Source organism: Fusarium sambucinum, chromosome I (assembly GCF_050947815.1).
Source record: "Fusarium sambucinum isolate potato_lamoka chromosome I, whole genome shotgun sequence".
Taxonomy (NCBI): domain Eukaryota; kingdom Fungi; phylum Ascomycota; class Sordariomycetes; order Hypocreales; family Nectriaceae; genus Fusarium; species Fusarium sambucinum.
In genome coordinates this window covers 7,756,173-7,782,846 of record NC_139294.1, presented here as the reverse complement: position 1 = coordinate 7,782,846, position 26,674 = coordinate 7,756,173, and the positions used below count along the sequence as shown (strand labels likewise).

Here is a 26,674-nt window from a genome sequence, read left to right as displayed (position 1 = left end):
TTTATCTACATCTATGATGCAAGTCTCCACTGGTTATGCTTTTTTTTTACAGTACATATGCTTATTCCAATTTGACCCCTGCAAAACTTTAGTAATACGATGACCGTTTCGGATTCCTACATGTAATTTGCGACTACAGGCAGGCATACGTTACCTACATACATGGTAGTAACTTGGTCATACTACTAATACTTTAGTATACCAACTAGGATATAGAGACAAATCAGCTGCAAATGCTTCGATGCATAGCAGCAACCAAATCCTATCAGCTAAACTGAGCAAGTCGAGTCTTTTCTCGGAAGCAAAAGGTTGGCCCACAATCACCAGTCTCCATCCGTTCAGCCGCAGCAGGGCCGTCGGGCAATCCTCCTACTCCACCTGGACCAGGACGCATTTTGAACGGGAAACACGTATGATCCCGTCCCTGTGCAATTCCTTATCTGATCCAGAAGGATTCTGGAAATACGGGTCTTGCTGGGACCTGGGGTTTGTTAAGTAGAAGGAGGCCAATCATAATAGTCCAACAAGGCTGGTGAAGACTGAGACCTTGAGTTTACATTAGTCTTCACTTCACACTAATACGAAAATCTTGCAATTCCTCGTCCTGACCTTCCATTTGTAGTATGTTGCATAGTAGAATCAAATTGTGATTGATGAATCCGGAGGGGTCGTGCTTCTAGGCATGAGGTTGGACTTGTAGTCAGGAAGTAGAAAGGGGTAACGGCATAACAACTTCTGAAAATTTATAAATCTAGCATCTGCCGACCTACTTGGCTTTCCTTTCACTCTTCTCTATCATCACACAACGCCTTCTCTACAAACTCCTACAGCAACCACAACAACTCAAACAACCGCTAAAATGCGTGCTTCTACCATTGTAAACTCTCCTTCTGCAATAACATACCTCAATAGCCCCGGGACTGACATAGAGACACCTCTAGCTGACCACCCTCTTCGCCATCGCTGTCAGCGCTGCAGCCTTGCCTGCTGAGACTGAGACTGCCGCCGTAAAGGTTGATGTTGATGTTGATGCTCATGCTAAGACCATCGCTACCGCTCTCGAGAAGCGTGGCAACTGCGACCATGGCTACTTCGACTGCGTCAACAGTCAGGTAATCTTCTGCAACTTTCTAGGAATTTGTGGTAGTGGTGTTCCTGGTATCGCTTGTACACAGCAGTGCATCCAGAGAGTCAATGATGACTGCCGCCGTTGGTGCAAATAAGCTATTGGGGACGCCAAGACGATGCTGCAGTAACACCTGCCGGGTTAGAGTACGATGCTGGCTTGAGAACAAAATAAACACAACAATGTTCATCCCCTACTATTTCCATATCTAGTACCAGTGACTGTGCTAGATTTATGCCGTTGACTAAAATAGAATAAAAATATAGAGAGAGGCAACGCCATCGTTCGAATCAAGTCCTTAAGATGTGGGTCATACCTTGGGGAATGATCTATATGTCTCGTTCCGATAACCCCGTATTTGCAGCTATCGGCATCAAACCCCAACCCCAGCGCCTCATCTTTGTTTCCCGCTGTTTTCGTTGGGGAGGGACCATCTAGTAAACAAGGGGTTGTTGCGAATTAGTTGATCTGTTAGTCATGATTGTACTTCAACTCGGGTATCACCAGTCTTCTCAGATATTCTTAGCGTCCGAAAGCCACAACTGTTTGAGTTTATACCTAAGATTAACCGATATTTGAAACTAAACATGAGCTTACGAAGCCCATTCCCAAGATACCACCTTCTCAATGAATGACTCGCCACCTTATAGGTTGTGCTCAGGTTGCCCAAGGAATAAAGCTTCACATACCGATCATCACAATCCTGTTGCAGATCTCTTCTCACTAATCCTCCATTGGCTTAGAACTTTGATGCCGCTGTCCGTTTTTGTCGTTTGGCTTACTTAAACCAGTTAGTGTGAGAATATATTAGGCCAGTCATCAGAAGTCAAGACATTGCTAAGACATTTGTGTCAGTTCACCACCGCGAGCAAATGCCCATAGACACGCTGTAGTTAGTTAGACTTTGCTGGTTCGATGTTTTCCTATCAACTTCTATTCCCAATTCTGTTAACGGTTGCAAAACAGGTTACTCTTCCCACTGTTAGCCTCCGTCAGTCTATGGTTGCCAAGACAAGTAAACAGTACTTAACATTTCTGTTCCTCCTTTCCGTTGCCAAGTTTTACACACCTGGATCGATGTTTCTCGCAACTCAGTATGGGCCAATACGGCCACTTGATACCGGACCGGTATGTCCGGGAAGTCCCAAATGAAGTTGATATGAATACGGCCAGCATCTTCTGGGGCTTTTCTCTTTGCGCCGCAGTTTTTACGTTGGCAAAGGGTACGCAGCAGAGTTGGCGCGCGTGGAAAAGGCTACATCGCGTCACTGCCTATGTGGGCATGATTTGGGTGGTTTGGTTGAGCAGTATGGTCCTTGGATGTTTAGCATGGGGATTCCAGCGACAATACATCGCGCCCAGGTCAGTTTTTGTATTGTTCTGAGACTCTCGTGTTCCACTGACATCAAACAAGCTTTGGCTTTTATTTTTCGGTTGGTTCGTTTCTCGTTCACTCCTTGTGTCAACTATCTAACAAATCAGCATTCTTCTGGGCACTGCAAGTCCAGTTCCTTCTTCAAATCATCATCAACCGAATCGGTCTGTTAATGGTCTCCAAGGCCCGCGCCACCCGTCTAAAATGGATTGTTTTTGTGATCATCTTGCTGGTTAATATTAGCGTCTTCATTATCTGGATGCCAGCCCGCCTTCAGATCAACGACCGATGGATCCGGCTAAATGCTATTTGGGATAGATGCGAAAAGGTTATTTTTGCTGTCGTGGATGGCGTTTTGAACGGCTACTTCATTTACTTGGTCCGATCACGACTTATTGAGAATGGATTGACCAAGTACATCCCACTCTATCGGATGAATCTGGGACTCATCGGTTTGTCTCTCTCGCTAGACGTAAGGAGCCCAAGGTCTAGGGGTTCTGATATGCTGACACATTCTGGCAGATCGTTTTGGTAGGACTTATGTCCTTACGAAGCAGCCTAGTGTAGGTATCGAGTTCATATTCTGATGAGTATCGCTAACAGCTGTAGATACCTCTCATTTCACCCTGTCGCGTACCTCTTGAAACTCCAAATCGAGATGAAAATGGCTGAACTCATCACAAAGATTGTCCGCTCTTCGGGTACCCGCAGCTCGGACGAAATGTACCACCACAGTTCCAATATGACACACGTAAACCAGAGACAGATGGCGTCTACTGCTAAAGCCAAGCCCGACGGGCCATTGACAGGAGTTCATGGGGCGATGCGAGGCAGGAACACGACGCTCATAGAAGGTGGTGATCTGGGCGAATTTGAAAGCTCACTAGAGACAGCGAGGAGTGGAAGGGATAATCTGAGTGGCATCGTGAGGACTATTGAGACGACGGTGGACAGCTCGCCCGCGCACATCGAGCCAAGTTCTCCTACTGAAGCTAAACATAGTGAATATGCACAAAGTACGGCGAGTTCAACATTTGTACTATCTGGCAAATAACGATACAAAACAAAAAAACACAATCCATTGACTGATGGCCTATCTCGGCTCTCGTTTCATAAAAATAAAAAAGTCATAAAAACCACAAAAAAATGACCCACTACTACTACTTCTTCTTCTTCTTCTTCTTCTTCTTCTTCTTCTTCTTCTTCTTCTTCTTCTTCTTCTTCTTCTTCTTCTTCTTCTTCTTCTTCTTCTTCTTCTTCTTCTTCTTCTTCTCCTCCTCGCTCTTCTCTTTCTCCTTCTCTCCCTCCTCCTTCTCTCTTACCTTCTCTTCATCTTCCCACTCCTTCAGATAAAAAGTGATCAGTGCACAATAACAATATGCACTGCCTTGATTGACTTACGACAATTTTGCGACAAGCATTCTATACTAAGTTAGCCAGCAATACCAGACATTGTTATTGTTTGAGAACTTACGTTGAAGAGCTGCCTGTGTCGTTGCATTTTTTGATGATGGATCTTTCGGAGTAACTCAATCAGCCGATGATTACTAATCAAGAGAACACAGATGAGGTACTCACTGCGGCCTGTTGACGCCAGTACTATATATTAAGTCAGTCATGTAAAATTAGAAATGTCAGCAGGTGTGACTTACGGCAATCTTCTCCGTAGCTTCCTACTCAAAGTTAGTATATTAAATGAAAATGTTGGTGAACGCGTTACTTACTGCCTTTGATTCGGACTGCAGCAGAGAAGATTAGCTAGATAGTGTTTCTGATATAATGAATAGATGGAATAGGAAGAGGGAATCTTGCTCACGCCAGCCATTTTGATTGTGTTGTTGATCTATAGATATGTTAGCCTCGGAAGAGAATGTTAATCTGGGATTCTTACGTGAAAAGGTATTGTCAGTCTAAATACACAAACAGTCCTGGTTAGTAGCGTCCCAATAATCAAGAAAGATACTATTACTTATGTTGGGAAATGTTGGCTTTGTCTGTAGACGAGAAACAGTAACATCAGCAAACTGTTTCTGCACACGGTGTATGCACCCGATACTTACTGGGAGAAAACGCGTGAACTGCATGGAACAGTTAGTATCAGAGTAACTATACGTATAGAGGCAACCGGCCACCAGGGGAGGATACTCACGATTCGATGTTGTCTGCAGAAGGAAAAAAGAAATTTTATCCAAGATTTTTCGATGGTTCTTTATCGGTGCTGGCCGTCAAGTGCGGCAGTCGCGACTCCCAAGGCCGCAACAATGCCATATCTGCAAAACCGGCAGGTGGTGAATGTACGCCTTCCGTCTTCTTGACCATGCGCATAGTTGATTTCGTTAAATATAGGGCATGTCGCTTTAAAGTAGACGCTTAGGTTATTTATTTATATAGACCATAAACCTTAGGCTACCTTTTATGTTACTCCTTTCTTCTCAAGGTGATTAACCACAAGGTCAGATGACAGGTCAAGCACTGGGTGACATCTAACATAATGTCGAAGTAGGGTAAAACCACCAATACTTTTCTTATCAGGTGGGAACGATATTAAGAATTAATCTATGATCAAGGGCTTCCGTCAACGATCCCGTCAAACTAAATCTTCACCTCAACTTTACAGAGCCAAGACGACGGCACCGGCAACAGCAGCAAGAACACCAGCAACCTTAACCATAACTCCAGCACCAGCGTTGTCAACATCGACGGCAGTAGGCTTGGCAGTACCTTCGGAGGCTCCATCAGAACTGTCGGTTCCAGCAGCAGTGGTGGCAGTTCCATTAGACTTGTGAGTCGAGACAGCGGGGGCCGAGGTGATTGTGGTCAGCTTGGAAGAGACAGTACCAGTGTAAGAGAAATCCTCAGTGATAGTCTCTTCAGGCAAACCAATACCAGTGTAATCACCAGTGAGAGTCTCGTCGCTGTCAGAGTACCAGACACCCGAAATCAGAACGGAACCAGAGCTGGTTACAAAGGCCGGAGGGGTCGCGGGAGCCATGGGGTCGCTTTCCAAGAACCTGGGCGTCACGGTCTCGGTGCCCTTGTACAGAGGGCATCCAGGGACGCTCTTGGGAGGAGCACGGCCTCCTCCGCAGTCGACACCTTCGCAAATCTCGAGAGTGTCGGAGACGTACCACATGACTCGCTCGTATGTGTTTCCGTATCCGGGTTCGGGTCGGACGGTGACGGTACTGGTGAAAGATGTGCAGCCTTCAATGTTTGTCTTGGCCGCGATGGGAAGGACGTAGAGAAGGACAGCAAGGGCAATAGATCGAGCCATATTGAAGTTTTTTGTTATGGTAACGAATGTATAGTGTTATAAGCGACGGTATAGGTTTAGAGAACCGTAAGTAGGTGGTAACGAATGTGAGTATGTAGAAACTTGACTTTTCTCTTGTTGCTTTTGGTGGACTAGCAATATTCTTAAAGCCCCTGCCAAGTGTGAGCTGCAGTGTAAAATGTTCGAATCTCACCACTGCGGCCCAATTATCACGCCGCTGGTCCGTCCAAAGTCGCGCTATTCTGATCCTTCTAGACCTCTTGCAGGGGGACTCAGTCTTGACTTCTTAAGCGATGGTGCCGCTATCCGCGAATAAGCCATGCCAAGACGATCATTACCACCAGGATCTATTGCCCTACAAGGCCGCAACCCACAGTTGACCAGAAATAGTTGATCGTATTGTGTGGTATGTTAGCGGCTGAAGTGTTTGAACGATTCTATCACCCTTATCTCAGAAGTCTCCGAGACCAATTTAGCTACAATATTTCTCGTACCCTCGGATCCAACATCAATTAACCTGGCTCCTTCCAATCACGTCGCTAAGATATGCCAACAAGGTCATGCTTCCATCCGTCCCAAAGTGACTGTAGCGTTTGAAGCTGAAGCGACCTCAAGCTAGGTATGTAACGTTATCATCAGTGACTCACAGAGTTCACATTCCTTAGTGATCGCGAATATTTGTCTCCTGGCGAAAGCAAAAGTCACCGCCCTTTTGAGACAGCATTAATAAATCGCGATTCATGTTATATGTACAAGAGAAAGAAAACAGTCTGTTTAAAGTCCCTTCTTATTCTGTGAAGCCTTCCTATCACGTTCACGACGGACAATCCTTCTCATTCATGGTAAAATATCCACCCGAGTTCCTCCGACCAGCTACTTCAAAAGCTTCGTCATAGTAACGACACACGCCTGGGTACCAGCCACTCATAAAGCAATATGGATCAGACTTGCATTTTTCGATACAAGTCTTCAGGTCAACGTCAAAGTGATACCAGTAATTGTATTGACCGATGGTAAAACCCTTAACATTGCATGGTGCATCCCTGAATTCTGTTGGATTCATTGTTGTTACAGTGGTAACGGTTTCCGTATCCGTCCTTACTGGTGCTGCGGTGACCTGTTCTTATGTTAGACAGAACTCAGTGTGATTATGTGCATTCTTACCACTACTTCGGTAGCCTTGGTGACAGGAACGTATTTGATCTCTGTTACCACCACCGTGGTAAGAGGGCCAATGGTAGCTTGGGAAGTCGCCTCAGCAGTAACATCAGTTGTCTTGGTGACTGTTTCGGTCGTTGGATCGTACACAAAGTTGCAACTAGCAGTTACTATAGCCTTGGAGTATTTGTTCTCAAGACTAGCAAGCACAGTTTCGAGAGCAACATCACGCTTGCGCTTGGGTCGGACGATGTATACAGTCGTGACGCTGATAGTTTTGGTTTCAGTTACGGTGAGGATCGGAGGATACACAGTCCTGGTATTGGTAATGGAGACAGCCGTGGTCCTATCAGACATGTCAGTTTCCAGCAGTAGTGTATAACTGATGGGGATTCAGGCTCACTCTTCAACCGAAGTTTAGATGGTCTCGGGTGCAGAGACAATGGTTTGGAAGCTTGTTCGAATGGTGGTGCTTGTCACCGTGAAAGTTGAGGGAGTTGCCTGGAGATAAGATGAGCAGAGAGGCACTACTTCATCAAGAAGTTTTTTAATCTCAGAGCAAACATCACCTAGAAGAGTAGACCAGTCAGTTTGTAGACAAATCCGCTGTCAGTGTTGCATCGGCGCTAGGACGGGTTGGTTAGTTAACTGCAATGTCGCCGAAGTGGCAGTCTATACGTTTTATCACTTATATGACTGGTCACTGAAGATATATCGTGTCCAACATCCTGTCGTGTCCTTATGCTTATTGTATTTTCTCTAATTGTCAAGGTCTGATGATGTGACTCGTGCTGTGCCGACTAGAAAAGTCAATATAACTCCAGGACGTAGCAACTTTCTCAGTAGAAACCTAAGATTTCAACAATAGTCTAGGTCTGATATCTATCTTGATACATAAACCGCTTCGCAGATTGTCGTCTTCTGCCTTTTTAATTCTGGCTTGAAACATAGACCTGTCGCAATAGAAGAAGGAGGTTATACAGGTACCGTGTAGTCTCACTAGTCCTCCATTCAAGGTGATGAGTCTGGATAATGAATTCTGGCCCGAAGTCGAAGCCTCGTCACTCTCGGTTGAGTTTCGATTTCAGGAGGCCAGTACGTGTTAACTCAACCTCCATGGAGAGTCGACGTACTGATCTGATGATAGGTACCAGTCAATTGCAACCGCCTCCCTAGTGATGTGGGAGATCTCCGCACATTGTTTCATGAACATCCCATCCCAATACTGTCCCCAGACACTATCAGTTTAATCTCATTTACCACGCAAGGAGAACTAGAGCAAGCCTCGGTCGTCCTAGATGGCTTCAACGATGCGTTAGCCAACAACGATATCACGGCTCTTCAGATATGCTTCTTTGCCGAACAAAGCTACTGGAAGGACTCGTTGGCTTTGACATACCATCTACGTACCTTTCGTGGCCCAGAGGTTATTGCCAAAAATCTCCAGAAAATGAAAGAGGCCAGGCGATGTGAGGGAGCTTGGGAGTTGGAGAGGGCAGTGTTTGTCCCCGCAACACCTGTTCTTGTACGTTCCACCCTGCCTTTCAGTATTCTTGAGATCTGCGATGACGGAACTGACGTTCTCTTTTCTTTTATGTTTAGCAATTCATCGACGTAAGCCTTTCCTTTAGGACTGTCTCTCCCGCAGCTACTTGCAACGCAAGGGTTCTTCTTCTTCCAACTCACAACAAGAATGATGAAATAGAATGGAAGATTTGGATTCTCAGTACAAACTTGGAGAACCTGGACATCTACCCGGAAGATACATCGCTTCTCCAAAACCCTGGTCTCACGCTTGATGACATGAAAACGATTGAGACAGATGTATTTATCATCGGCGGCGGTAACAGGTAAAGCCAAATCAGATTCTGCAGCAACTGAGTAACTGACGAGATTGTAGTGCTGCGGCTCTCTCAGCCCGTCTCAAAGCTTTTGGCGTTGAAAGTGTCATGGCTGAGCGGAATGCCAATATTGGAGACAACTGGGCTTTGCGATATGACTGCATGAAGTTTCATGTTCCGACTTCGTTCTGCGAAATGCCGTATACGAGTACGTTTTGTGAATAATATGCAAACAAGAGACAAAAGTGCTAACCCTAGATTGCAAAGATTATCAGGACGAGTTTCAGGGTGATCATCTCCTTAGTAAGGACGAATTAGCTAATCACTTGCGACACTTTGTCTCTTTCTTCAATCTCAACGTCATCACTTCTGCCACGATATTGTCGACTGTCTACGACACGCTAAAAAAAAATGGATTATTCAGGTCAAAACGCCTGCTGCAGCTGTTAGTGTAGTCGCCAAACACGTAGTTCAAGCCACTGGTATCGCGTCGCAAAAGCCACACGTTCCCACTTTAACGAACACGAATGTCTACAAGGGCATCGCTATCCATTCTTCCAATTATAGAAATGGCCAACACTTGGCAAACCAGGGTGTTAAGGTGAGTCGCTACTTGTCTTCTGTACGTACACAAACTTATTGACACGTGATAGTCCGTTCTCATTGTAGGCTCGGCAAACACAGCCTTTGATATCATGGAGGACTGTTATGCTGCCAGCCTCCAAGTAACAATGGTCGTTCGATCTCCGACCTACATCGTCCCGTTGGACTACATAGAGAACAAAAAAAGTTTAGGTGCCTACGATCTTGGCGTTGCAGCCGCCGACAGGATGTTCCTCGCACTGCCAACGGAGATAAGTGGTCAACTGGCCCGCAACCTCTTTCGTATGCTCGCATCAAAAGAACCAGACCGCTACACTGCGCTTCGTAAAGCAGGGTTTCCTGTTCTTGACAGCGCTGAACCTAATCAGGCGTTATACTCCAACCTGGTGGAGAGAGCGGGTGGCACTGAGTTGCTAGTACAGGGTAAGGCTGGTATTAAGTCAGGAGTTGAGCCAGTCGCATTCACAGAGACAGGTTTGCGGTTCTCGGATGGAAGCACAACTGATGCAAATTCTGTAATATGGTGTACTGGGTACGCTGACCGTGACGTTCGGGACACGGTTGTTGAGATATTAGGTGGCGATGAAGGGGTTCACGATGGAAACATGTTGGGTCTTCCTGAAATTGCGGCTCGTCTTAATGCTACATGGGGTGTGGACTCGGAGGGCGGAATTCGCGGTGTGTGGAAACGTCAATTACGTCTTGAGAATTACTGGGTCATGGGAGGGTTCACGCAGCAGCACAGGTGGTATTCACGGGTTTTGGCACTACAGATCAAAGCAGCGCTTGAAGGTATTTTGCCCGAGGCTCATCGTGAGTTTTAAGTTAGGAGTTAGAATTGTGAAAATCTTGCTTCTGATCGTCGATTGAGTTTATGAAATTGATCGACTATCATAGCGATAACGATTGCCTAGCTTCTTGTGATCATCGATGAACGAAAAAACACACGCGATAAGGTTACATCAAATCTCGGCGACCGGACACGCTTATTTAGTTAGGCATTTTAGCAGCACCGCGTTAAAGGATACAAAAGGTTTAGGGAAGGAGAATAAATGAGTAATTACAGTCGGGATAGTAACTACAACCTGAGTAGCTGATTTTTCTAGTGTCTAACGATTGATAAGGAGGCTAACTAGGACCATGGCTACAGGCATATCCGCGTATATCGCTTTATCCGAGACGGCAAATTCCGTTCTTACCCTCCTTTCAAAGTGACCCTCCTTTCAAAGTGACCCTCCTTTCAAAGTGACCCTCCTTTCAAAGTGTCCCTCCTTTCAAAGTGTCCCTCCTTTCAAAGTGACCCTCCTTTCAAAGTGTCCCTGTTTCAGCATTTGGCTGACTTGTTCGTATTTTTGATGACAGGAGACAATTTTGGTCCACAATTGAGTCGAATTGCCAGTGAGTGACCACCCCAGACTTTGGTCAGTGACATGTCAGGAGGCATTAAATGAGCAGATTGTACAGGTAGAGTGGGATAAAAGATGGAAACGCCATTTGATTCCTTGGTTTACGATCTCCAATTATCTGGTTACAGGGCAGGGATGTCAAGTCGGGATGAACCAAGACGCCGAGCACCACTCGAGTCGGCTCCGATGAGTCTAGATTTCCACATTTAGAATGTCATAGACTTGAATGAATTTTGGCCTATTATCCCGTATCGTTCGTTGGCCCTAGATGGAATGTCATAGTTCTCACAACTAACTAGACAACTGTCAACTGTGCTTGTCTCTGTTTCAGTTGATGCGCCTCCCAAGTCAGTGCGTACGACACGCTACGGCACCTGAAGTACACCATTACCTGACATTCTTTCTATCTAGTCTAGACTAGAGCCAAGCGTACCAAGCTTCAAAGCGCCACAAAAGTCTGTCACTGTCAATCAAGCTTCTTTTTAACAGTAAAAATAATACGAGAAGAGAATGTCATTTCGATCAGGGGTGAATGAACAAAAAACATGGATAGGAGGGGGGAATATTACCCACACTAAAATTCCACCTCATTTCCGCAAGCGACTGGGGCTAGAAGCTAGCTTCTCCAGCCCTGTCATTCCAGAGACTCCGAGTTGAGATTGATCATCAAATAATGGCGCTTATCGCAGTTCAGTGCTGTATTTTCGTAATTCTTACAGAGTATACGGCTATTATTCTTTGCAAGTCACTGTTAAAACTTGATGGTACATCTGTAGATATCGTTTCGTCGATCATACAGAAACAAAACACATTGAGAGACTTTCATCCAATGTCACCCCTGAGGCTCAAAAGGGACAATCGTTTCAATATTCCGTATAATCGCAACGGGCAGGGCCGAGTTAGTACGGAGGCATTCTAGATTCGGTACAGTTACCGATTATTCCTCCAATCATAACGATTCCCAGGTCGACAGCACCCTTGTATTTGATCTGAAACACCAACTTACCAGGGTCTAGACTAGGTAGGTTGAATGTCATCAATCGTAAGAGAGGAGACTCGATGGTCCAGCCCAAGTCTACCTCGAACCTGTTCTTATATAAAGTCAAGAGACATCTCTTTCATTCAGTCTTTCCCTCCTCAGTTCAACTCATCTTTTCAAACATCCAACTTATTACAATCATTAACCCTGGTGGTTTATACTCTCGTTTTTCAACTCAACCTCAACACTCTTTCAAACAACAACAACAACAACCAACACCATCAAAATGAAGTTCTCCATCATCTTCGCTGGCCTTTTCGCCTCCACCGCCATCGCCACTCCCCAGGGCAATGTCACCCCCAACACCATGGGCGCCCTCGAGAAGCGCGCTTCTTTCCCCATCCCCGCCTCCAAGGGCTCCGTCACCTACAAGAAGGTCCAGTACATCTCTGGCACCTTCGACGGTGGCATGAAGACCTACGGCCGTGGTGTCAAGTGCACTGGCCAGGTTGAGGGTGGCGATGCCGACGCCGTCTTCATCCTCAAGAACGGTGCTACCCTCAAGAACGCCATCATTGGCGCTGACCAGATTGAGGGTGTTCACTGCGAGGGCTCTTGCACCATCGAGAACGTCTGGTGGAAGAAGGTCTGCGAGGATGCTCTCTCCATCAAGGGTGACGGTAACGCTCTCGTCAAGGGCGGTGGTGCCACTGGTGCTGCTGACAAGGTCATCCAGCACAACGGTCTCGGCACTGTCACCATCGATGGCTTCACCGTTGTTGACTTCGGCAAGCTTTACCGATCTTGCGGTAACTGCAAGAAGATGGGCACTCGCAACGTTGTCATCAAGAACGTCAAGGCCTACAACGGAAAGGTCCTTACTGGTATCAACTCCAACAAGGGTGATATCTCCACCATCACTGGTACTTGTGCTTCTTCCGTCAAGGAGATCTGCGTTGAGTACAAGGGCACCACCCCCGGCAACGAGCCCAAGAAGATTGGCTCCGGTCCCAGCAAGGCTTGCAAGTACTCTTCCGTCAAGTCTTGCTAAGCGCATCGATGCAATGTTCATGGACTGGACGCTCATGGTAGCGACTAGTCTTTGAAAGAGATAGGGGTTAATCAAGGTGCTTGAAGTACCTGTTTGTGAAGGTTGAGGAAGTTACCACCTGTATCTTTCACACGTATATAAATTCTACTTAATACATACTCTGGCCAAGTAACATTAATAACCTCCGAGTCATCATGATGTGTACCATGCTAGTCTGTCCTAAATCAATTTTAGTCAATCTTAGGTACAGGCAACTTTCTGTATCCAAGACCTGAGACAAATGTCTGATACCACTCTCGTGGCTCATCTTTAGCTAACTCGGCATAGAACTGGGCGTGTCCTTCTGCCGTTGCACCATTCCACATAGGCGCCCCATCCTCAAGCCTTTCATCGGTGTAGTAAAATCTGCCGATCGTGTTAGCAGTATTCTGATCTTGGTTCAGTCAAAGTACCTGTAGCCTTTATTCTTGTAGCTCTTGGACGCTATCTCAATCAGGTTCGCAGTTCCCGCCTTGCCGACACTCAACGTCACCATGACTGAGAGAGGAGCGACGTTTGCGCAATTTCCAGTTACGATGAAGGTGGGCTTGCTTGAAGCAGGAAGGTCGGCCCAACCTTTCACAGCTTCTTGGGCTGCTGCGTAGACACTGACAATGTTAACCACGGTGCTGCTCTGGAAATGATCCAAAGGGACCTCGAAAATGTTTTCCGCGCTGTTCCATTGACCAGCGTAAGCTATCTCAAGTAAGCGATGCTGCACTCGATTCTGGGGCCGATCACTGACTGTTGTAAATAACAACATTGGGAAACCCAAATTCGCTCTTGGTCTTGACGAAAGCATTCAGCACGGAAGTAGTGTCGCTGCAATCTGTGGGAATGTGTAACTCAGTTCCAGTTGAAGTCTCAGGGTTTTGAGATCGCGAGGCGAGAGCAACTTTGTATCCTTCTGCAAGAAATGCTTTGGCCACACTGGCTCCGACGTTGGAACCAGCACCGAAGATGAGAGCGACAGAGGAAGCCATCTTAAGTTGTCGAGATAAGGGGAAAGAATTGTAAGTTTATGCAATAGACTTGGATTGTTTTGGGTGGTTCGTTCCTTGGAATGTTGGGGTGTCGTTGCATTTGTACTCAGCTGAATACAAACGATATCAACATGATCACATTACCCCACAGACCGATCAGTGGTGGCGCAATGATTAGCAACCTTGGATAACTTTATTGCTAGATCGAACAAATGGTACAGGGAGGCGGAATAATACCCCGAGCGCCTCCCGTTGAGAGGCGGAGATGGAAGCCGTCAGCTTATACTGAATCAATCTTATTGATATTTACTCACATTGGTCAGCCATGGTTGGTAAGATCGGGACCATATCCCACACAACGTTATAGGTTAGCGTCGCATGAATAAGCATCCGTCTGACCCATTACTTGCTTTGGCTAAGCGTCAGATCTCTTCTTGACACTGTCATCAAGCCATTCCCTGCTTCTTACTAATTATATATACAACCATGGAAGCTGCATCGTATCATGGCACAGCGTGTATTGGCTGCCGCAGACGCGGCCGGAAATGCGACAGGAAGTTACCGTCATGTCTCAGCTGCGCGAAAAGAGGTGTCGAGTGTGAAGGATACGTCACGAAATGGCCAGGCGTGGCTGCGCGTGGAAAATTGGCTGGGAAGTCTATCCCAGTGGTTGATAGTTCAGTCGTCGTCACAGAGACTTGCACGAGAGCGAGGCAAAGACAATTGAAGCGAGATGCATCTACGACACCGATCACCCCGCCTATCTTCAACTCTGTCCCCTCTGGCGAGGTTGATAAATTCGTTCAACACTGTAATGTTTTCGAATTCTCTCATTGATCTTATCTACTGATACGTTGGCTATGTAGACATCGCAGACCTCAGTAGCATATTCTACCTTGGCAGTGGACCGAGCGAAAATCCAATGTTTCACTATGTCCTCCCTCTGATAGACAGTGTGCCTCCAATTCGCTTCGCTCTCGCCGGATCTGCATCTTGTCATATCGCAGCTAGGACTTCAGACGAATTACTCGAGAGAAAGAGTTTACGGTTGCGACTCCATGCTACACATTTGTTACGAGAGATGCTCCAAAACCCAAACGTTGCATCAGACCAGACCATCTTGGCAAGCATATTGATGCTTGCACAGCTTGATGTAAGAAAATTTTAGAGTTGTCCGCAAGGAGTTGGCTGATGGGAATAGATGTGCTCTGGGGATTGTGCCGAGTTTCAAACCCACTTGAAGGCTGCTGTTGCTGTCATACGCAACCCTAGCTACGATGGATCGGCCAACATGTATTACTTTGAACAACGTCTTGCATGGTAAGTAATGAGGGGGAAAAGGACAAGCGTAATCACTAATCTTTGATTCCAGGCTTGATGTTATGAGCGCTACCACCTCTCAAAGACCACCAAATCTGTCGGTAGCAGAAGTAAAGACAATAATAAGTCGCTTCTCGGGCAACGGTCAAAGGCAATGGAGTTACGATGTGTTTCCATGCCCAATTGACCTATTCGAGATTATCATCGAGATTACTTTTCTATTCAAAACTCCCCATCTCGACTTGGATCAAGTTACGTTGCAGGCCGAAGATTTGGAGAGACGATTGCAAGATTGGAAGTGTCCCACCATGACAGGTCCACGAAAACACATGGTCGAAGTCTGGAGGCTAGGAATATTAGCTTATATTCATCGACTATTCCCTCAAGTGAATCATGATGTTGAGAAAGAGTGTCTGTCAGATCAGGTATTTGGTCTGACAGAACCCATTTCTCCAACATCGTCATGGAGTTATGCTTTGTTATGGCCCACATTCCAAGTCGCCGTTACTTTGGGCGATGATACTCAAAAGGAAAAGTACCAGATCAGATGTCGCCTTGGGATCGCACTAGAGACTATTGGGTGTCGACATCACAGTAATGCTCTTGAAACCCTGGAGGTTGTTTGGGCACGAAGTAAAGAGTTTGATCCTCTCACGATCAGTATACCTGGTCGGACAATTATGCTAGTCTAGAATCTATAAAGAACGGATGGATAGTTTTAGTGGTAAAAGCCCTGTGGCGGATCGCTGGCTTGTCTATTCCTCCATCACTTGGAGTGCTTGGCCAGTACTTCATCAAGCTCTTGTCTAATCGCACTTTTCACTGCCTCATCCGCCCAGCACATTTCAATGGAATGCCTTGTCAATCTGACCATTTCATCGTCACTAAAGCCACACATCTTCTTGACAAGAAGCATATCATGCAAGATCCAGCAATCTTCCATATACGCCGGGTCATCACTCGCAATAGCGAGCGGAATTCCAGCATCGAACAAGGTTTGAATCCTTGGGAAAATCTCGTCGACAGGCTCATGACGGAGATATCCCCAGGGCGTAATCGTCATGCCAATACCTCTTTCTTTGATGGCGCGAATGAGGTCTGGTTCTTGAGCTGCGTTGAGACCGTGGTCAATACGATCTGCGCCGGTGGAACCAAGGTCAGATGCGACTTGACGAATGTTCCGATGAGTGTCTTTCTGTCCTACATCGCAGTGCGCTGTGATGCGAAAGCCGTCTCTTCGAGCTCTGCTGTATACTTCTGCAAACATGAGAGGAGGTCTGTCGTTTTCGTCAGAGTCGAGACCAATGCCGATAACGATATCCTTGTACGGAATGACTGATTCGTAAGTTTCCATGGCCGACTCGACCGACATGTCACGAAGAAAGCACATGATCCATTTGGACTTGAGCTGACGAGATATTAGCACGTATTTTTCATGGTTAGGTCTGCTTTACTCACATTCAGACGCTCCTCAGCCTCTTTCTGGGCTCTATGGAATCCATCCATAATGGTGCTGAAAGCGACACCTCGTCTCGTGTGACCCTGCGGGTCGAAGAAAGGCTCGCAGTACCTTACATTCATCGCAGAAACACGCTCGAAATAATTCATGGCAAGATCATAGAAGTCCTGCTCGGTGACAAGGACTTCAAAACCTCCGTAGTATGCCTCGAAAAAAGTGAAGCTTTCTTCGGCATTATCAATACGATGTCCAGGTCGTGGTTGGATAAGGTTGTATGACTCTCTGAGCTGCTCAAGACTATGGTACACAGTCCCAGTGCGCTCAAGCTTGAGGGTTTGGTTGTTCCTCTTGGCAAGTCCCCATCGTAATTCGGGAGTTAGTGTGCCTTCGATATGAACGTGGAGTTCTACTTTGGGTAGATCTAGTATGAACTCGTGGTCTGCATCTAACAGCTCTTGTCGTAGCGACAGACGCTCATCAAGGGTCATGGCGAACTCCATGATGGTATGTTTGGGTGTTGGATGGATTGGTATGAGTGAGGAAGTGGAAGGAACTATTGCAAGTGAAAAGAAAGAGAGGAAAGAGTATGAAGGATAATTTAATGGGAATTTATACTTGATATTTCATGGTTGAAGATTTGGCAATGTGAGTGGGTGAGCTAGACTAGTCCAAGATAGGTTGCTGTCTCAGTCAGTGACTCTCATGATGGGACACCTACAGGGATGGCGGAGCTAGTCCAGAATTGGTTGCTATTTCAGTCATTCCAATTTACAGCAGACCTGCATTGGAGCGTACCATATCGTAACATATGCCGATTGATGACCGAAATGACAAATAAGAAAAGAGAACCGTGACTCACTGCCCTCTAAGTCATCTCACCAAGCTCAGCAGTTCCTATGTATAGTCTATTGATATCCACTTTTGTTTTTTATTTGAAATACTGATCAAAAACACTATAAGAAGGACACGATCGGAAACACGCAGATGGTAGGCTGAACGATAACCGAGACATCAAATTAATTGAGCAATGGTGTGTGAATAAGAAGCAGTTTCATATTGCTGAAAGACAAAGTATTGACGTAGCTACTGTCTATATATATCCAGAATCTCTGCTCAGAAAACCTCAACCACGGATCATTTCATTTCCAACATCTCTTCATCTTAAAGGTCATTCGTATATTAGTAGACGTAGTAGACCTGGGTCTCGCTCTCCTGGCTGCGGAGCTTGCGGTTTCGCCTCATGAGGATGAACTTGGCCAACCATGCAAGCGCAGCAGTACCAATACTGAAACCAGCACTGCTTCCCATGGCAATAGCATAGCGAGGAGCGTCGCTCTTGGGCCACAGGTAGGGTGTCCAGATGAAGCTGATGTTCATGATCATGGTGACCATACTGATAGCAACGGCCTTCTTCTCCTTAGTCTGACCACAGACGGAACCGCACCAACCAAGGATAAGACTGTTGACGGCGTAGGTACCGATGGTGAAGATAACCATGCAGACGTAGCGACCAGCTGTGTTCATAGTGGCAGCGGCGGCAGCAAAACCAATGACAGCGACGGCCTTGGAAGCGGTGATGTGCCAAGTTCGCTCGTTGTAGCGACCAGACATCCAGGAGACGAGGATAGTGCTGGCACCGGCAATAAGGTAAGGAGGGCAAGTGAGGACAAGAGTAATAGTTCGGTCAAAGCCAAGAGTCTCGACGACGGTGGGGAAGAAGTTCTTGAAACCGTTGGCAGCCAAGTGAAGGTGAGCCATAGCGCAGAAGATCCAGACGAGAGGGTCCTTGGCAGCCTGCTTCAAACCCTCCATGGTGCTAGTCTCACCCTTGTTGCCGACGATATCGAGTTCCATACGGTTGTGAGCTAGCTGGCGCTCTTCCTCAGTCAACCATTTGGTGGTAAGAGGGAAATCAGGAAGAATAAAGTATCCAACAACAGCGATGACAAAAGTGACAGCACCTTGTAGGATGAAGAGCCACTTCCAGCCGGGTAGACCAGCAACATCGTCAAGGCCGTGGAAGATACCAGCGGCGATGAGACCAGCAAAAGCAGTTGCGAGGATGTTTCCGGTGTAGAGGATAGCGATTCGTGTGGCGACTTCCTTTCGGGTGTAGAAGATGGAGAGGAGGTAGACGGCACCGGGGTAGTAAGGAGCTTCGGTAAGACCAAGGAAGAATCGGGTGAGGAGAAGGCCCTTGAAGTCTTTGGCGACGGCAGTCAGAGCACTGACGACAGCCCAGAGCATCATCATGATACCCTTGAAAGTATTAGTGTGAAGTTCAAATTGAGGTAGCAAGAAGAACATACCATGTAGCGGCTGGGGCGAGTTCGGGTGAGGAACATGTTGGAAGGAATTTGTCCCAAGATGTAACCGACAAAGAGGATGGAAACACAAGTTTGGTACTCTGAATCGGTGTTAGCACACATTGATAGCAGTCTTCAGAATTTCAACTTACCAGTTCCTTGGAGGTTGAGATCCTCTTCGAGGTCGTTCAATCGAGCCAAAGCAATGGCATTGCGATCGAGATAGTTGAGCCAGTACATGCTCCAAAGCATTGGCATCATCCATCGATCAAGCTTCTTGACCAGTGCAATCTCCTTGGGGTCTGTCTTCTCATGGGCACCAGAGTAATCGGTCTTTTCATATGTGGGGATGGGCTTCTCTGGGTGTTCATCTTGGAAGATGTGAGGCTCAGCATCTCTGTTCATGTCGGCCTTTTCATCACGGTTGTTGTAAGCCATGATGGCGAAGAGCTGAAACAGCGATAAGATTGAAAGAGATGATTTGAAGAAAAGGTAGGAGGGTAGTCAAAGCGATCGACTGCCTTGAAGAGAGAAGCTGTCGAAAGAGGGTACGGGAGGAGTGTTATATAGATATGGGAGACATGTGGGATATGGGGTAAACCTGGGGATAGGGCTAATGGTACAGAAGATCTCCCCCATCATCCAAGGCTCCGTCATTCCCCGCAATGCGGGGTGCATTGATTGAAACGGAGAGACGGAGAGGACTGTAGGGGAGTGGTCATGGTGACAGTGGTAGCAGTAGTGGACATTGTCTGGGGCAAGATCTGGGTCCAACTAAGCTACGAGATTAGGTTGGTCTAGAACCCAACGTGTCGAGTGGCTGGAATTGTATGAGAATGGATACGCCAAGCCTATTTGGGGTAGCAACGATAAACAGTCTTGACGCTATTCCAAGTTTCCTCCGTCTGAGTTGCTACTCTAAGCAAGGATGAAGTGATATCTAACGGTATGGGGGGGGACCGTCTGTTGGTCTTTGCTTCACCAGCTACTCCATCTTGTGAGCAAGTATGTGACGCTAGAAAATGAATCCAGCGTCGCCAAGGATGGACCTTCCAACTTGCATGAGTGACGGGCGTTGACAAGCAGAAGGAGATGCCATTTCAAGGCATAAGCTTTACGAAGATGCTTCTTTCCTTCCAGAAGGTTTACTGTTGAGCGTCAGTGGCGTTGTATTTTTCGTATTTGATTGGATCAACGTCCCGAAGGCACAGCCCGGAGGGGAGAGATGTGATGGTGTCGTGAAGATGTGCGAAGTTGTGTGGACATGATAACATCCGCTGTTAACGCTTGTGACGGCCTGTGGTCTCATCAACGGCGACACTTCCTAAACAAGTTGTTGCGGCCGTTCGGTATCAGCGGGTCTAACCTGAAACGGGAAGGAGTTTAAGCTTAAACGATTAAGGTTGTGGAGAAGAGATTTATGGAGAAGAGGTCGTGTAGGAACTGGCTCCAGAACTGATCCCCGAGTGGCTGATCTTTCCCCGCGTTGTGGGAGACTTTCTGGAGACCGGCCGTTTTAAACGTAGGACTTGGTGATGTTCTGCTATGAAGTTGTTGGCTGCATGATTCATTGGGTTGTGCCAAGATGAACCAGTCTCCGCACCCCGTGGTGAACAATCCTTCGGCTGTCCTCTTGGTCAGCGACTCCGCAGACAAGACTCTCCCCTCTCTTGGCTTTTCTCCTCATTGTTGAAGTCAATTTTAAAAGCTTGGCCGATGGATTCAACAAAGTCAAGATCAATGCTCAATTCGCCGACAAACATGGTCATTGCATGGCTCCATCAAAGATCGTCAACCTCAACGGTGCAACTCAACCTCTTCTACGACTAAGGCAAGGGTCTCCCCTGTGCTCTTGTGTCATGAATACCATCCTAGCCTAACGCTCGGGAAAAGTCACAGAACACACTAGCTTCGCTCAGAGTTGGGGTCGTTGCATCATTCCAACATAGTCTGCATCAATTATTGCTCTTGGCAAGTCTAGAACCGTTCCGAGGAATCCCGTGAACAGAAATGACGGCGCTTGTACCGTAGCATTTCGACGCGGGGAGAGTCAGGGATCTTGAGTCAGTGCGAGGTAAGCGCTGAAGTGAGGAGTTAGGTCTGGTTGTCCAGACTCCGACACTTGATGGCCCACTAAGGCTGCGATATTATAGCGATTTTAGCTTTGGGGTAGTGGCACAGCCCCCACGGGGTGATCAGTAACTTTGCTAGTTGAAGTTAGTCATGCCCAGAAGTCAAGTTTTAAGTCAAAGCAGATCAGGTACTAAGGAAGCACGAGGGATTTCTAGAAGTCTGACTGCTCTTTTGTCGCGTATCTTATTGGTCACGTTGTTCAGATAGGTTGCATCCAGTGTGGTAGCGACGACATTCCAGCACACCTGCTTTACGGCTAGCTGTCCACAACAACCAACTTGAACTAGCAAGGGACTCGTTTGGAGAACTGGCCATTATGGCTCTTGAGGGGCAAGTTCGCATCCCTTCCATTCACCCTCTCCGACTTTCCCCCTGTCCAGCCAAAGGGAGGGAAAAACCTTGGCCGGCCTGGGCACAAGACTTATGTGAGGCATCTGGAGCACATTTCCCCCTTCCAATTGAGTACTTCCTTATGTAAGGCTAATATAGCAAAGAGACCCATCAAGTCCAATGCCCGGAATTATAGACCGCTCCAAACACTGCAGTAGCGTCTGACAGATCTGCACCAACCGCATGTGTTGAGTTTGGAGCATTGCATTGGCATCCTACACTCCTCCAAATGCATTGTGACGTTGTCCCACAATACGGCATCAAACTCGTGTTTTTTCGGGGGTAATATTCGATAGCGTGACGCCAAGACAAGGTGAACCATCCAACATCAGTTACTTTCCCAACCTCTGAGTCGCTGGCTCACCTTGTTCCAACTAAACTAGAGAGCACCCCAAGTTCCAGACCAGCCTCGAATTTCCCCTCTTTCCTCCACAACTTAGTAAGTTGTCTCACCGTGAGAATCGGAGCCTCTTACCTATTTCTCTAAATCAAGTCAAGCACGGACGGTTGGTTTGACTTTGTCTCTAAGCGAAGGATCTTGGCAACGTACCAAGTTGGCTTAGGTCCACCTGCGTAACGAACGTCGGTTGACGAGGTTGCTACCGTCAATATTCGGGACCATACGGGTACACTTCGTCTTGGCATGATTCGTTGATGAGATTGCACTTTGTTTTCTGCATGGATTGTAGAAGCAGTGCAACGCTATGGGACTACGCGTTTCCGAAGCTGGATTAGAAGATTAGCCGGAAGACATTTGGAATGTTCTGACAAGGCTCTGTCTGTGGTGGATTAAGATCTAAGTTCATCACGTACAAGTGTCCTAACCTTTTACTGGTAGAGGAAGAGCTAGGTTGAGAATCACACAGCTCTGGGGTCGGATGGAGTCGGAAGTTTGAAGACGAGTATGAAACCAATAATGATATGCTACTATGTTAGCTGTATGCCATGAACAACAACCACTTACCCGGTAAGGTAATGAAGCAAGATAAGCGGAATCCGGGGTCGAAATCCACATCCCTATCCTTTCCGATTGTACTCCTTGGGTAATTGTCCCAAATGATATGAGTGATTACAATATGTCATGTTTTACTGCAACATTCCCTATCAAACAAGTCAAGATAATCATCCGGATGATCATCCCGAGTCTTGTAGCAAAGGCAGCAAAGGTGAGACTACCCAAAGCCAGCGATCAGGTCAGGTAACAGGGGCAAATGAACCTCTGTGTTGTGTTGTAGTTGAAGTTGGTGCATTTAAACCCACGTTTTCCACGAGTACCATCATCTCATATGCAACATCAATCACTACTCCCTTTGTTCTTGACCAATGCTTTGCTAGCCAGATATGAACCACAGTAACAAAAGACTACGAACATTAAATGCTTGGGTCTGAGTCTAAGTTCTAAGTTTTTGGGTCGACTGTTACACCCACTTCAGCTGAGTGTAAACGGGACTACATTGGGCTCACGTCCTGGAGTGTCTCCTTAAAGGAGTTCAAGACCAGCTAGGCCACTTCAAACTATCGCGATCGAAGCCATACTGGCATCTTTGATCTGTAGAAACTCGGCACTGATCATCCCTTTAACGTATGGTGTATCCTGTAGGACCATTTGACGTGTGTCCAGCCGCTGACCCTGTGAGACTAAACCGTCACTTAGGTCTTTATTGGTCTGCAAAGTGCGAAAGTGATCATTGAAGTTCCTAGACCATAGAGACGATGACTCTGCCGGCGAGTCCGACTCCAAAGGTCCAGATTGAGTCTGTCGATAGGCATTACCCTGCCCATTGGACAGTCTGGGTCTCATTATCACATCGTATGATCACAGAAGGGGTGGTATGGGGGCCTTGGTCTAAGCAACTTTCTTTCGGGGGCCACTGAGAGCCTACTGATCAGACTTAGGGGTATTGAGCTTGTCTGCTTCGAGGTTGCCTCGCCCGTCATGTAATCTGTGAGAAAGCGAAGGTGTAAGGGTAGTGCTCCCATTGTTCCTCGATATTCAGCCCATCCACCACCCCTCAGACAACACCGTATTGGCATTACGCCCATCCATCCCTCGTTACAAATGTTACCTAGGGGAAATTGTGGCGCGCATAAGCAATCGAGCTGACAACGTTCATTCCTGAGGCAAAGAAAGTGCCATACTCATTTCCATAGCAGCACAAGACACCGACCTGCACGGCGTATCCATTCTCCATCGTGTACAAAGGTCCACCAGACTGTCCACTGTTGATATCTGTTTCGGTCGTAAGTTCAAGTCCCCGGCCGCACTGTTGGTACCCGGTCACTTGGATGTCGTCTTGATGGATATGCCTTATTCTTCCATTCATGTAAGGGAACCCAGTATGTTTCTATGTTTCTAGTCAGTATGTGTAAAGGCACGTGACGTTAGGCTTGACGTACAAAAATTGGGTCAAAGTTGTAATCGAACTGCTTGGCTCCAAAGTACCCCTCCGTTTCGAATATTGGCTCGTCAAAGATCAAAATGGCAAAGTCCTCGGTCGATTCACAAGAAGCTGAAGCTGTTGCTTGAACAACAATGATATCAGTCACATACGACTCAGTCTCATACGTCCTAGGGTATTGTCCGTGCTTTGACTTCAACTTTATCAGAGCTGGCTTTCGAGAAATGCAGTGCCTAGCTGTCATGAAATGCCGAGGCCCGACTGCCGAACCCGTACATGTGTTTGACCGTATGAATAGCTTTCTGATGATGTTGAAGGGATACTCATTGCTGACCACCTCCTTTCTATCGTCTATTCCATGGATGAGAGAACGAGGTTGAAGAGGTCGTGCGGGCAAGACGGGTACTCCATCGTAGTCGAGGAGCTCATCTGATGATATGATGTGGACTCGTGCTGTCGGCTGGCCATCATCTCTCCAGTAGTTATTCCAAAGTTCGAATTGATGATCCCCGACGGGGCTCCTCTTCTGGCATTGTTGTGCGGGGCTCGCAATCACGAGATGGATAAGAGCTAGGATGATGATGAAGATGAAGTGTTTGAGGAGAACCATGGTGTTGGATTGATGTGAAGAAGGAGGATCAATGCTCGAGCGGAGAATATTCTAAACCGGATAACACCCCAGATTATATACAAGAAAGTTGATCACGTTGGTTATCGCGTGACGACTTCCAATAAACCCTATCGAATTACTTGGAACCACATAGTTCTATCCGATAGACGCGTCGTGTATTACCATCAGCTGGGACACGTCAGAATTTGGTTCCTGACTGAAGCATAAACCGATGACGCGTGGTCTTTATTATCAAGGTTTTGTCTTATCAAGGAGCTCAATGTAGAAAACATTTGTTGGGATATAGGATTTGGCCTCTTTTCTCATGTAACTTTATAACATAAGTCTTGTCAGTCTTATCTTTTTGCGACCGGCCAACACAGCAATACCATTGGAACCTTCCAGTAGGGATTAATACCAGGTCGTGTGCGTCACATTACTTTTGTAGTTGAGACAAGGCGTTATCTTCAATCACAAGATTTCATTTACAGCTACATAATTATACCTTTTGGCATTGTGAACTCCATTTTATACCTCATTGACGTGGCCGCGAAGGTGTACCTCCATATCCCCAACCCAACGCCGTCCTATGAAAGAATGACCCCTTCCCTTTGTAAGTATTGCTGCAGAGTCAGACCGCCTGGCGGGGGAATGGTCGACACCACTGTAATTTCCGTTGCCTGTCTCAATGCTTCAGCTACCCCCATCTCTACCGCAATTCCTAGGCTGATTACTTGGGTATTATAGCCGCCGGGGAATATCCGATTCAATTCCCTGCTGAAAGCTTCCGGATCATTGACAAGTCTTGACTAGACGTCGAATATGTATGTTCCTGGAGCATTGGTGGTGGATGACTCAACCGCCATGTTTTCTTCTTTTTGTAGTTGTCTTTTGTTTGTCCGTCTGGTGGGTTAAAGTTTGTGAACTTGCTTGTAAGTGGAGCTGTCTTGTACTTTGAGGTGGAAGTTATCTAGTAGCCCTCTTTGTTGCTAAATATACCGCGATGGCAGGTCTCTAGTGTTGTGATTGTGGGTACGATATGTGAATATTCACCGCTCCGAGAACCCCTGGGAAGCAAATCACTGTCATGAAATAACTACACCAAGAAGATATTGCGAAAAGGTTACCACTGTGGTTAACTGCCACAAGAAGGCAGGTGCCGGTTCCCCAGTTCTTCATCACATACCTGCTACCACTTATGCGGCGGCGTTAACGAACGCACGTGAAAAAGCTACCATTGACATCAAGTCGCTGCATCTCGATTTCCGCTTGTATCTAGGTCATGTTGCAATCACAACAGGCATTACTTCTCTCTGAATCATGCCACCGTTGTCCAACAGACCGCCCACCCGCGTTGCAGAGATTGAGCCTGATGGTCATCAAAGAGTCCTGAGTAGCCCAAAATCATGTTTTGAGTAGATTCACGGTCCTAGGAAGCCCTCAAATTAGCGAAGGCTTCGTTGTGTGGAAAGGGTAAAGCAAGACCTCCAAGTACAATTCTACTCCGTTATCTGATCCTGGAGGACTTAAGGACCCAATCCAACAGGCTATGCCATAACACAATTGATTAACTGGTCAAATAAGCAAAAATTCCATGGAAAGCCACCGAATCAATTGCTTTCCAGTCTTGGGAAAGCTGAAACACATCTTCCATCGTCACAGCCGCACCAAGGTTGGCAGCTTGAGGCATGCTCAGGACCCAAACTTTGGGATGTATCTTAATACCGCTTTTAGATACTGATCTAAATGTGATTGAATCATCTTTCAAGGTTAAGGCTTTGCAGCCATGAGGCCAACAATAGCTAGTGATATTTATTTCCTCCTTTGCATAATCATCATCCGAAATCTACCACTCCAGGGATAGCCTGTCCGTTATACCCCATATGTAAGCTTATTGTTTTATTGTTCACCAATCAAGTAGAACAGTTTCCGAGAATCATACCTATTGATATTGCTTAATTGGACCAAGCTCTGCTTGGCTCTTTGTTATATGTGGCAGGTCGATAGTGCAGCGAAAGATGCCGATTTTCTGGGACACTATTTAATCCTGGTGTTATCTACCGCAGTCGCTTCTGTCTCCTAGCCAGCTCACAACGCGAAGTAATCCTCAGCAACCCCGCAAGAATTTTCCTACTCATCTCTCAAGAATTTTCCTACTCATCTCTCAAGAATTTTCCTACTCATCTCTCAAGAATTTTCCTACTCATCTCTCAAACCATTTA

General features: G+C 46.6%; 12 protein-coding genes across 12 annotated transcripts; 5 read left to right on the top strand and 7 right to left on the bottom strand.

Moving 5' to 3' along the window:
- Nucleotides 1-859: 859 nt before the first annotated feature.
- On the top strand, nucleotides 860-1,223 carry FSST1_005263 (uncharacterized protein; the record flags this gene model as incomplete). The annotated part of the gene is made up of 2 exons (XM_083231521.1): nucleotides 860-877; nucleotides 942-1,223. The coding sequence occupies 2 exons, from the start codon at nucleotides 860-862 to the stop codon at nucleotides 1,221-1,223; spliced, it is 300 nt and encodes a 99-aa protein (XP_083088693.1).
- A 999-nt stretch (nucleotides 1,224-2,222) lies between these two features.
- On the top strand, nucleotides 2,223-3,555 carry FSST1_005262 (uncharacterized protein; the record flags this gene model as incomplete). The annotated part of the gene is made up of 5 exons (XM_083231520.1): nucleotides 2,223-2,488; nucleotides 2,541-2,563; nucleotides 2,609-2,973; nucleotides 3,024-3,064; nucleotides 3,111-3,555. 5 exons carry the CDS (start codon nucleotides 2,223-2,225, stop codon nucleotides 3,553-3,555), a joined length of 1,140 nt encoding a protein of 379 aa, XP_083088692.1.
- A 106-nt stretch (nucleotides 3,556-3,661) lies between these two features.
- FSST1_005261 (uncharacterized protein) lies at nucleotides 3,662-4,326 on the bottom strand (the record flags this gene model as incomplete). Its single annotated transcript, XM_083231519.1, has 6 exons — nucleotides 3,662-3,844; nucleotides 3,903-3,923; nucleotides 3,976-4,100; nucleotides 4,154-4,174; nucleotides 4,226-4,259; nucleotides 4,318-4,326. The coding sequence occupies 6 exons, from the start codon at nucleotides 4,324-4,326 to the stop codon at nucleotides 3,662-3,664; spliced, it is 393 nt and encodes a 130-aa protein (XP_083088691.1).
- Nucleotides 4,327-5,112: 786 nt separating this feature from the next.
- On the bottom strand, nucleotides 5,113-5,775 carry FSST1_005260 (uncharacterized protein; the record flags this gene model as incomplete). The annotated part of the gene is made up of 1 exon (XM_083231517.1): nucleotides 5,113-5,775. One exon carries the CDS (start codon nucleotides 5,773-5,775, stop codon nucleotides 5,113-5,115), a length of 663 nt encoding a protein of 220 aa, XP_083088690.1.
- An 814-nt stretch (nucleotides 5,776-6,589) lies between these two features.
- On the bottom strand, nucleotides 6,590-7,290 carry FSST1_005259 (uncharacterized protein; the record flags this gene model as incomplete). Its single annotated transcript, XM_083231516.1, has 2 exons — nucleotides 6,590-6,892; nucleotides 6,940-7,290. 2 exons carry the CDS (start codon nucleotides 7,288-7,290, stop codon nucleotides 6,590-6,592), a joined length of 654 nt encoding a protein of 217 aa, XP_083088689.1.
- Nucleotides 7,291-8,383: 1,093 nt separating this feature from the next.
- Nucleotides 8,384-10,201, top strand: FSST1_005258 (uncharacterized protein; the record flags this gene model as incomplete). Its single annotated transcript, XM_083231515.1, has 6 exons — nucleotides 8,384-8,458; nucleotides 8,536-8,783; nucleotides 8,834-8,982; nucleotides 9,033-9,077; nucleotides 9,245-9,375; nucleotides 9,428-10,201. The coding sequence occupies 6 exons, from the start codon at nucleotides 8,384-8,386 to the stop codon at nucleotides 10,199-10,201; spliced, it is 1,422 nt and encodes a 473-aa protein (XP_083088688.1).
- A 1,847-nt stretch (nucleotides 10,202-12,048) lies between these two features.
- Nucleotides 12,049-12,813, top strand: FSST1_005257 (pectate lyase-domain-containing protein; the record flags this gene model as incomplete). The annotated part of the gene is made up of 1 exon (XM_083231514.1): nucleotides 12,049-12,813. One exon carries the CDS (start codon nucleotides 12,049-12,051, stop codon nucleotides 12,811-12,813), a length of 765 nt encoding a protein of 254 aa, XP_083088687.1.
- A 230-nt stretch (nucleotides 12,814-13,043) lies between these two features.
- FSST1_005256 (uncharacterized protein) lies at nucleotides 13,044-13,835 on the bottom strand (the record flags this gene model as incomplete). Its single annotated transcript, XM_083231513.1, has 3 exons — nucleotides 13,044-13,218; nucleotides 13,266-13,548; nucleotides 13,598-13,835. The coding sequence occupies 3 exons, from the start codon at nucleotides 13,833-13,835 to the stop codon at nucleotides 13,044-13,046; spliced, it is 696 nt and encodes a 231-aa protein (XP_083088686.1).
- A 486-nt stretch (nucleotides 13,836-14,321) lies between these two features.
- FSST1_005255 (Zn(II)2Cys6 transcription factor) lies at nucleotides 14,322-15,847 on the top strand (the record flags this gene model as incomplete). Its single annotated transcript, XM_083231512.1, has 4 exons — nucleotides 14,322-14,646; nucleotides 14,702-14,988; nucleotides 15,037-15,155; nucleotides 15,208-15,847. 4 exons carry the CDS (start codon nucleotides 14,322-14,324, stop codon nucleotides 15,845-15,847), a joined length of 1,371 nt encoding a protein of 456 aa, XP_083088685.1.
- A 74-nt stretch (nucleotides 15,848-15,921) lies between these two features.
- FSST1_005254 (adenosine deaminase family protein) lies at nucleotides 15,922-17,114 on the bottom strand (the record flags this gene model as incomplete). The annotated part of the gene is made up of 2 exons (XM_083231511.1): nucleotides 15,922-16,563; nucleotides 16,614-17,114. The coding sequence occupies 2 exons, from the start codon at nucleotides 17,112-17,114 to the stop codon at nucleotides 15,922-15,924; spliced, it is 1,143 nt and encodes a 380-aa protein (XP_083088684.1).
- Nucleotides 17,115-17,793: 679 nt separating this feature from the next.
- On the bottom strand, nucleotides 17,794-19,358 carry FSST1_005253 (major facilitator superfamily domain-containing protein; the record flags this gene model as incomplete). The annotated part of the gene is made up of 3 exons (XM_083231510.1): nucleotides 17,794-18,873; nucleotides 18,924-19,021; nucleotides 19,073-19,358. 3 exons carry the CDS (start codon nucleotides 19,356-19,358, stop codon nucleotides 17,794-17,796), a joined length of 1,464 nt encoding a protein of 487 aa, XP_083088683.1.
- A 4,151-nt stretch (nucleotides 19,359-23,509) lies between these two features.
- Nucleotides 23,510-24,452, bottom strand: FSST1_005252 (trypsin-like serine peptidase; the record flags this gene model as incomplete). The annotated part of the gene is made up of 2 exons (XM_083231509.1): nucleotides 23,510-23,788; nucleotides 23,841-24,452. 2 exons carry the CDS (start codon nucleotides 24,450-24,452, stop codon nucleotides 23,510-23,512), a joined length of 891 nt encoding a protein of 296 aa, XP_083088682.1.
- Between the last annotated feature and the right edge of the window lie 2,222 nt (nucleotides 24,453-26,674).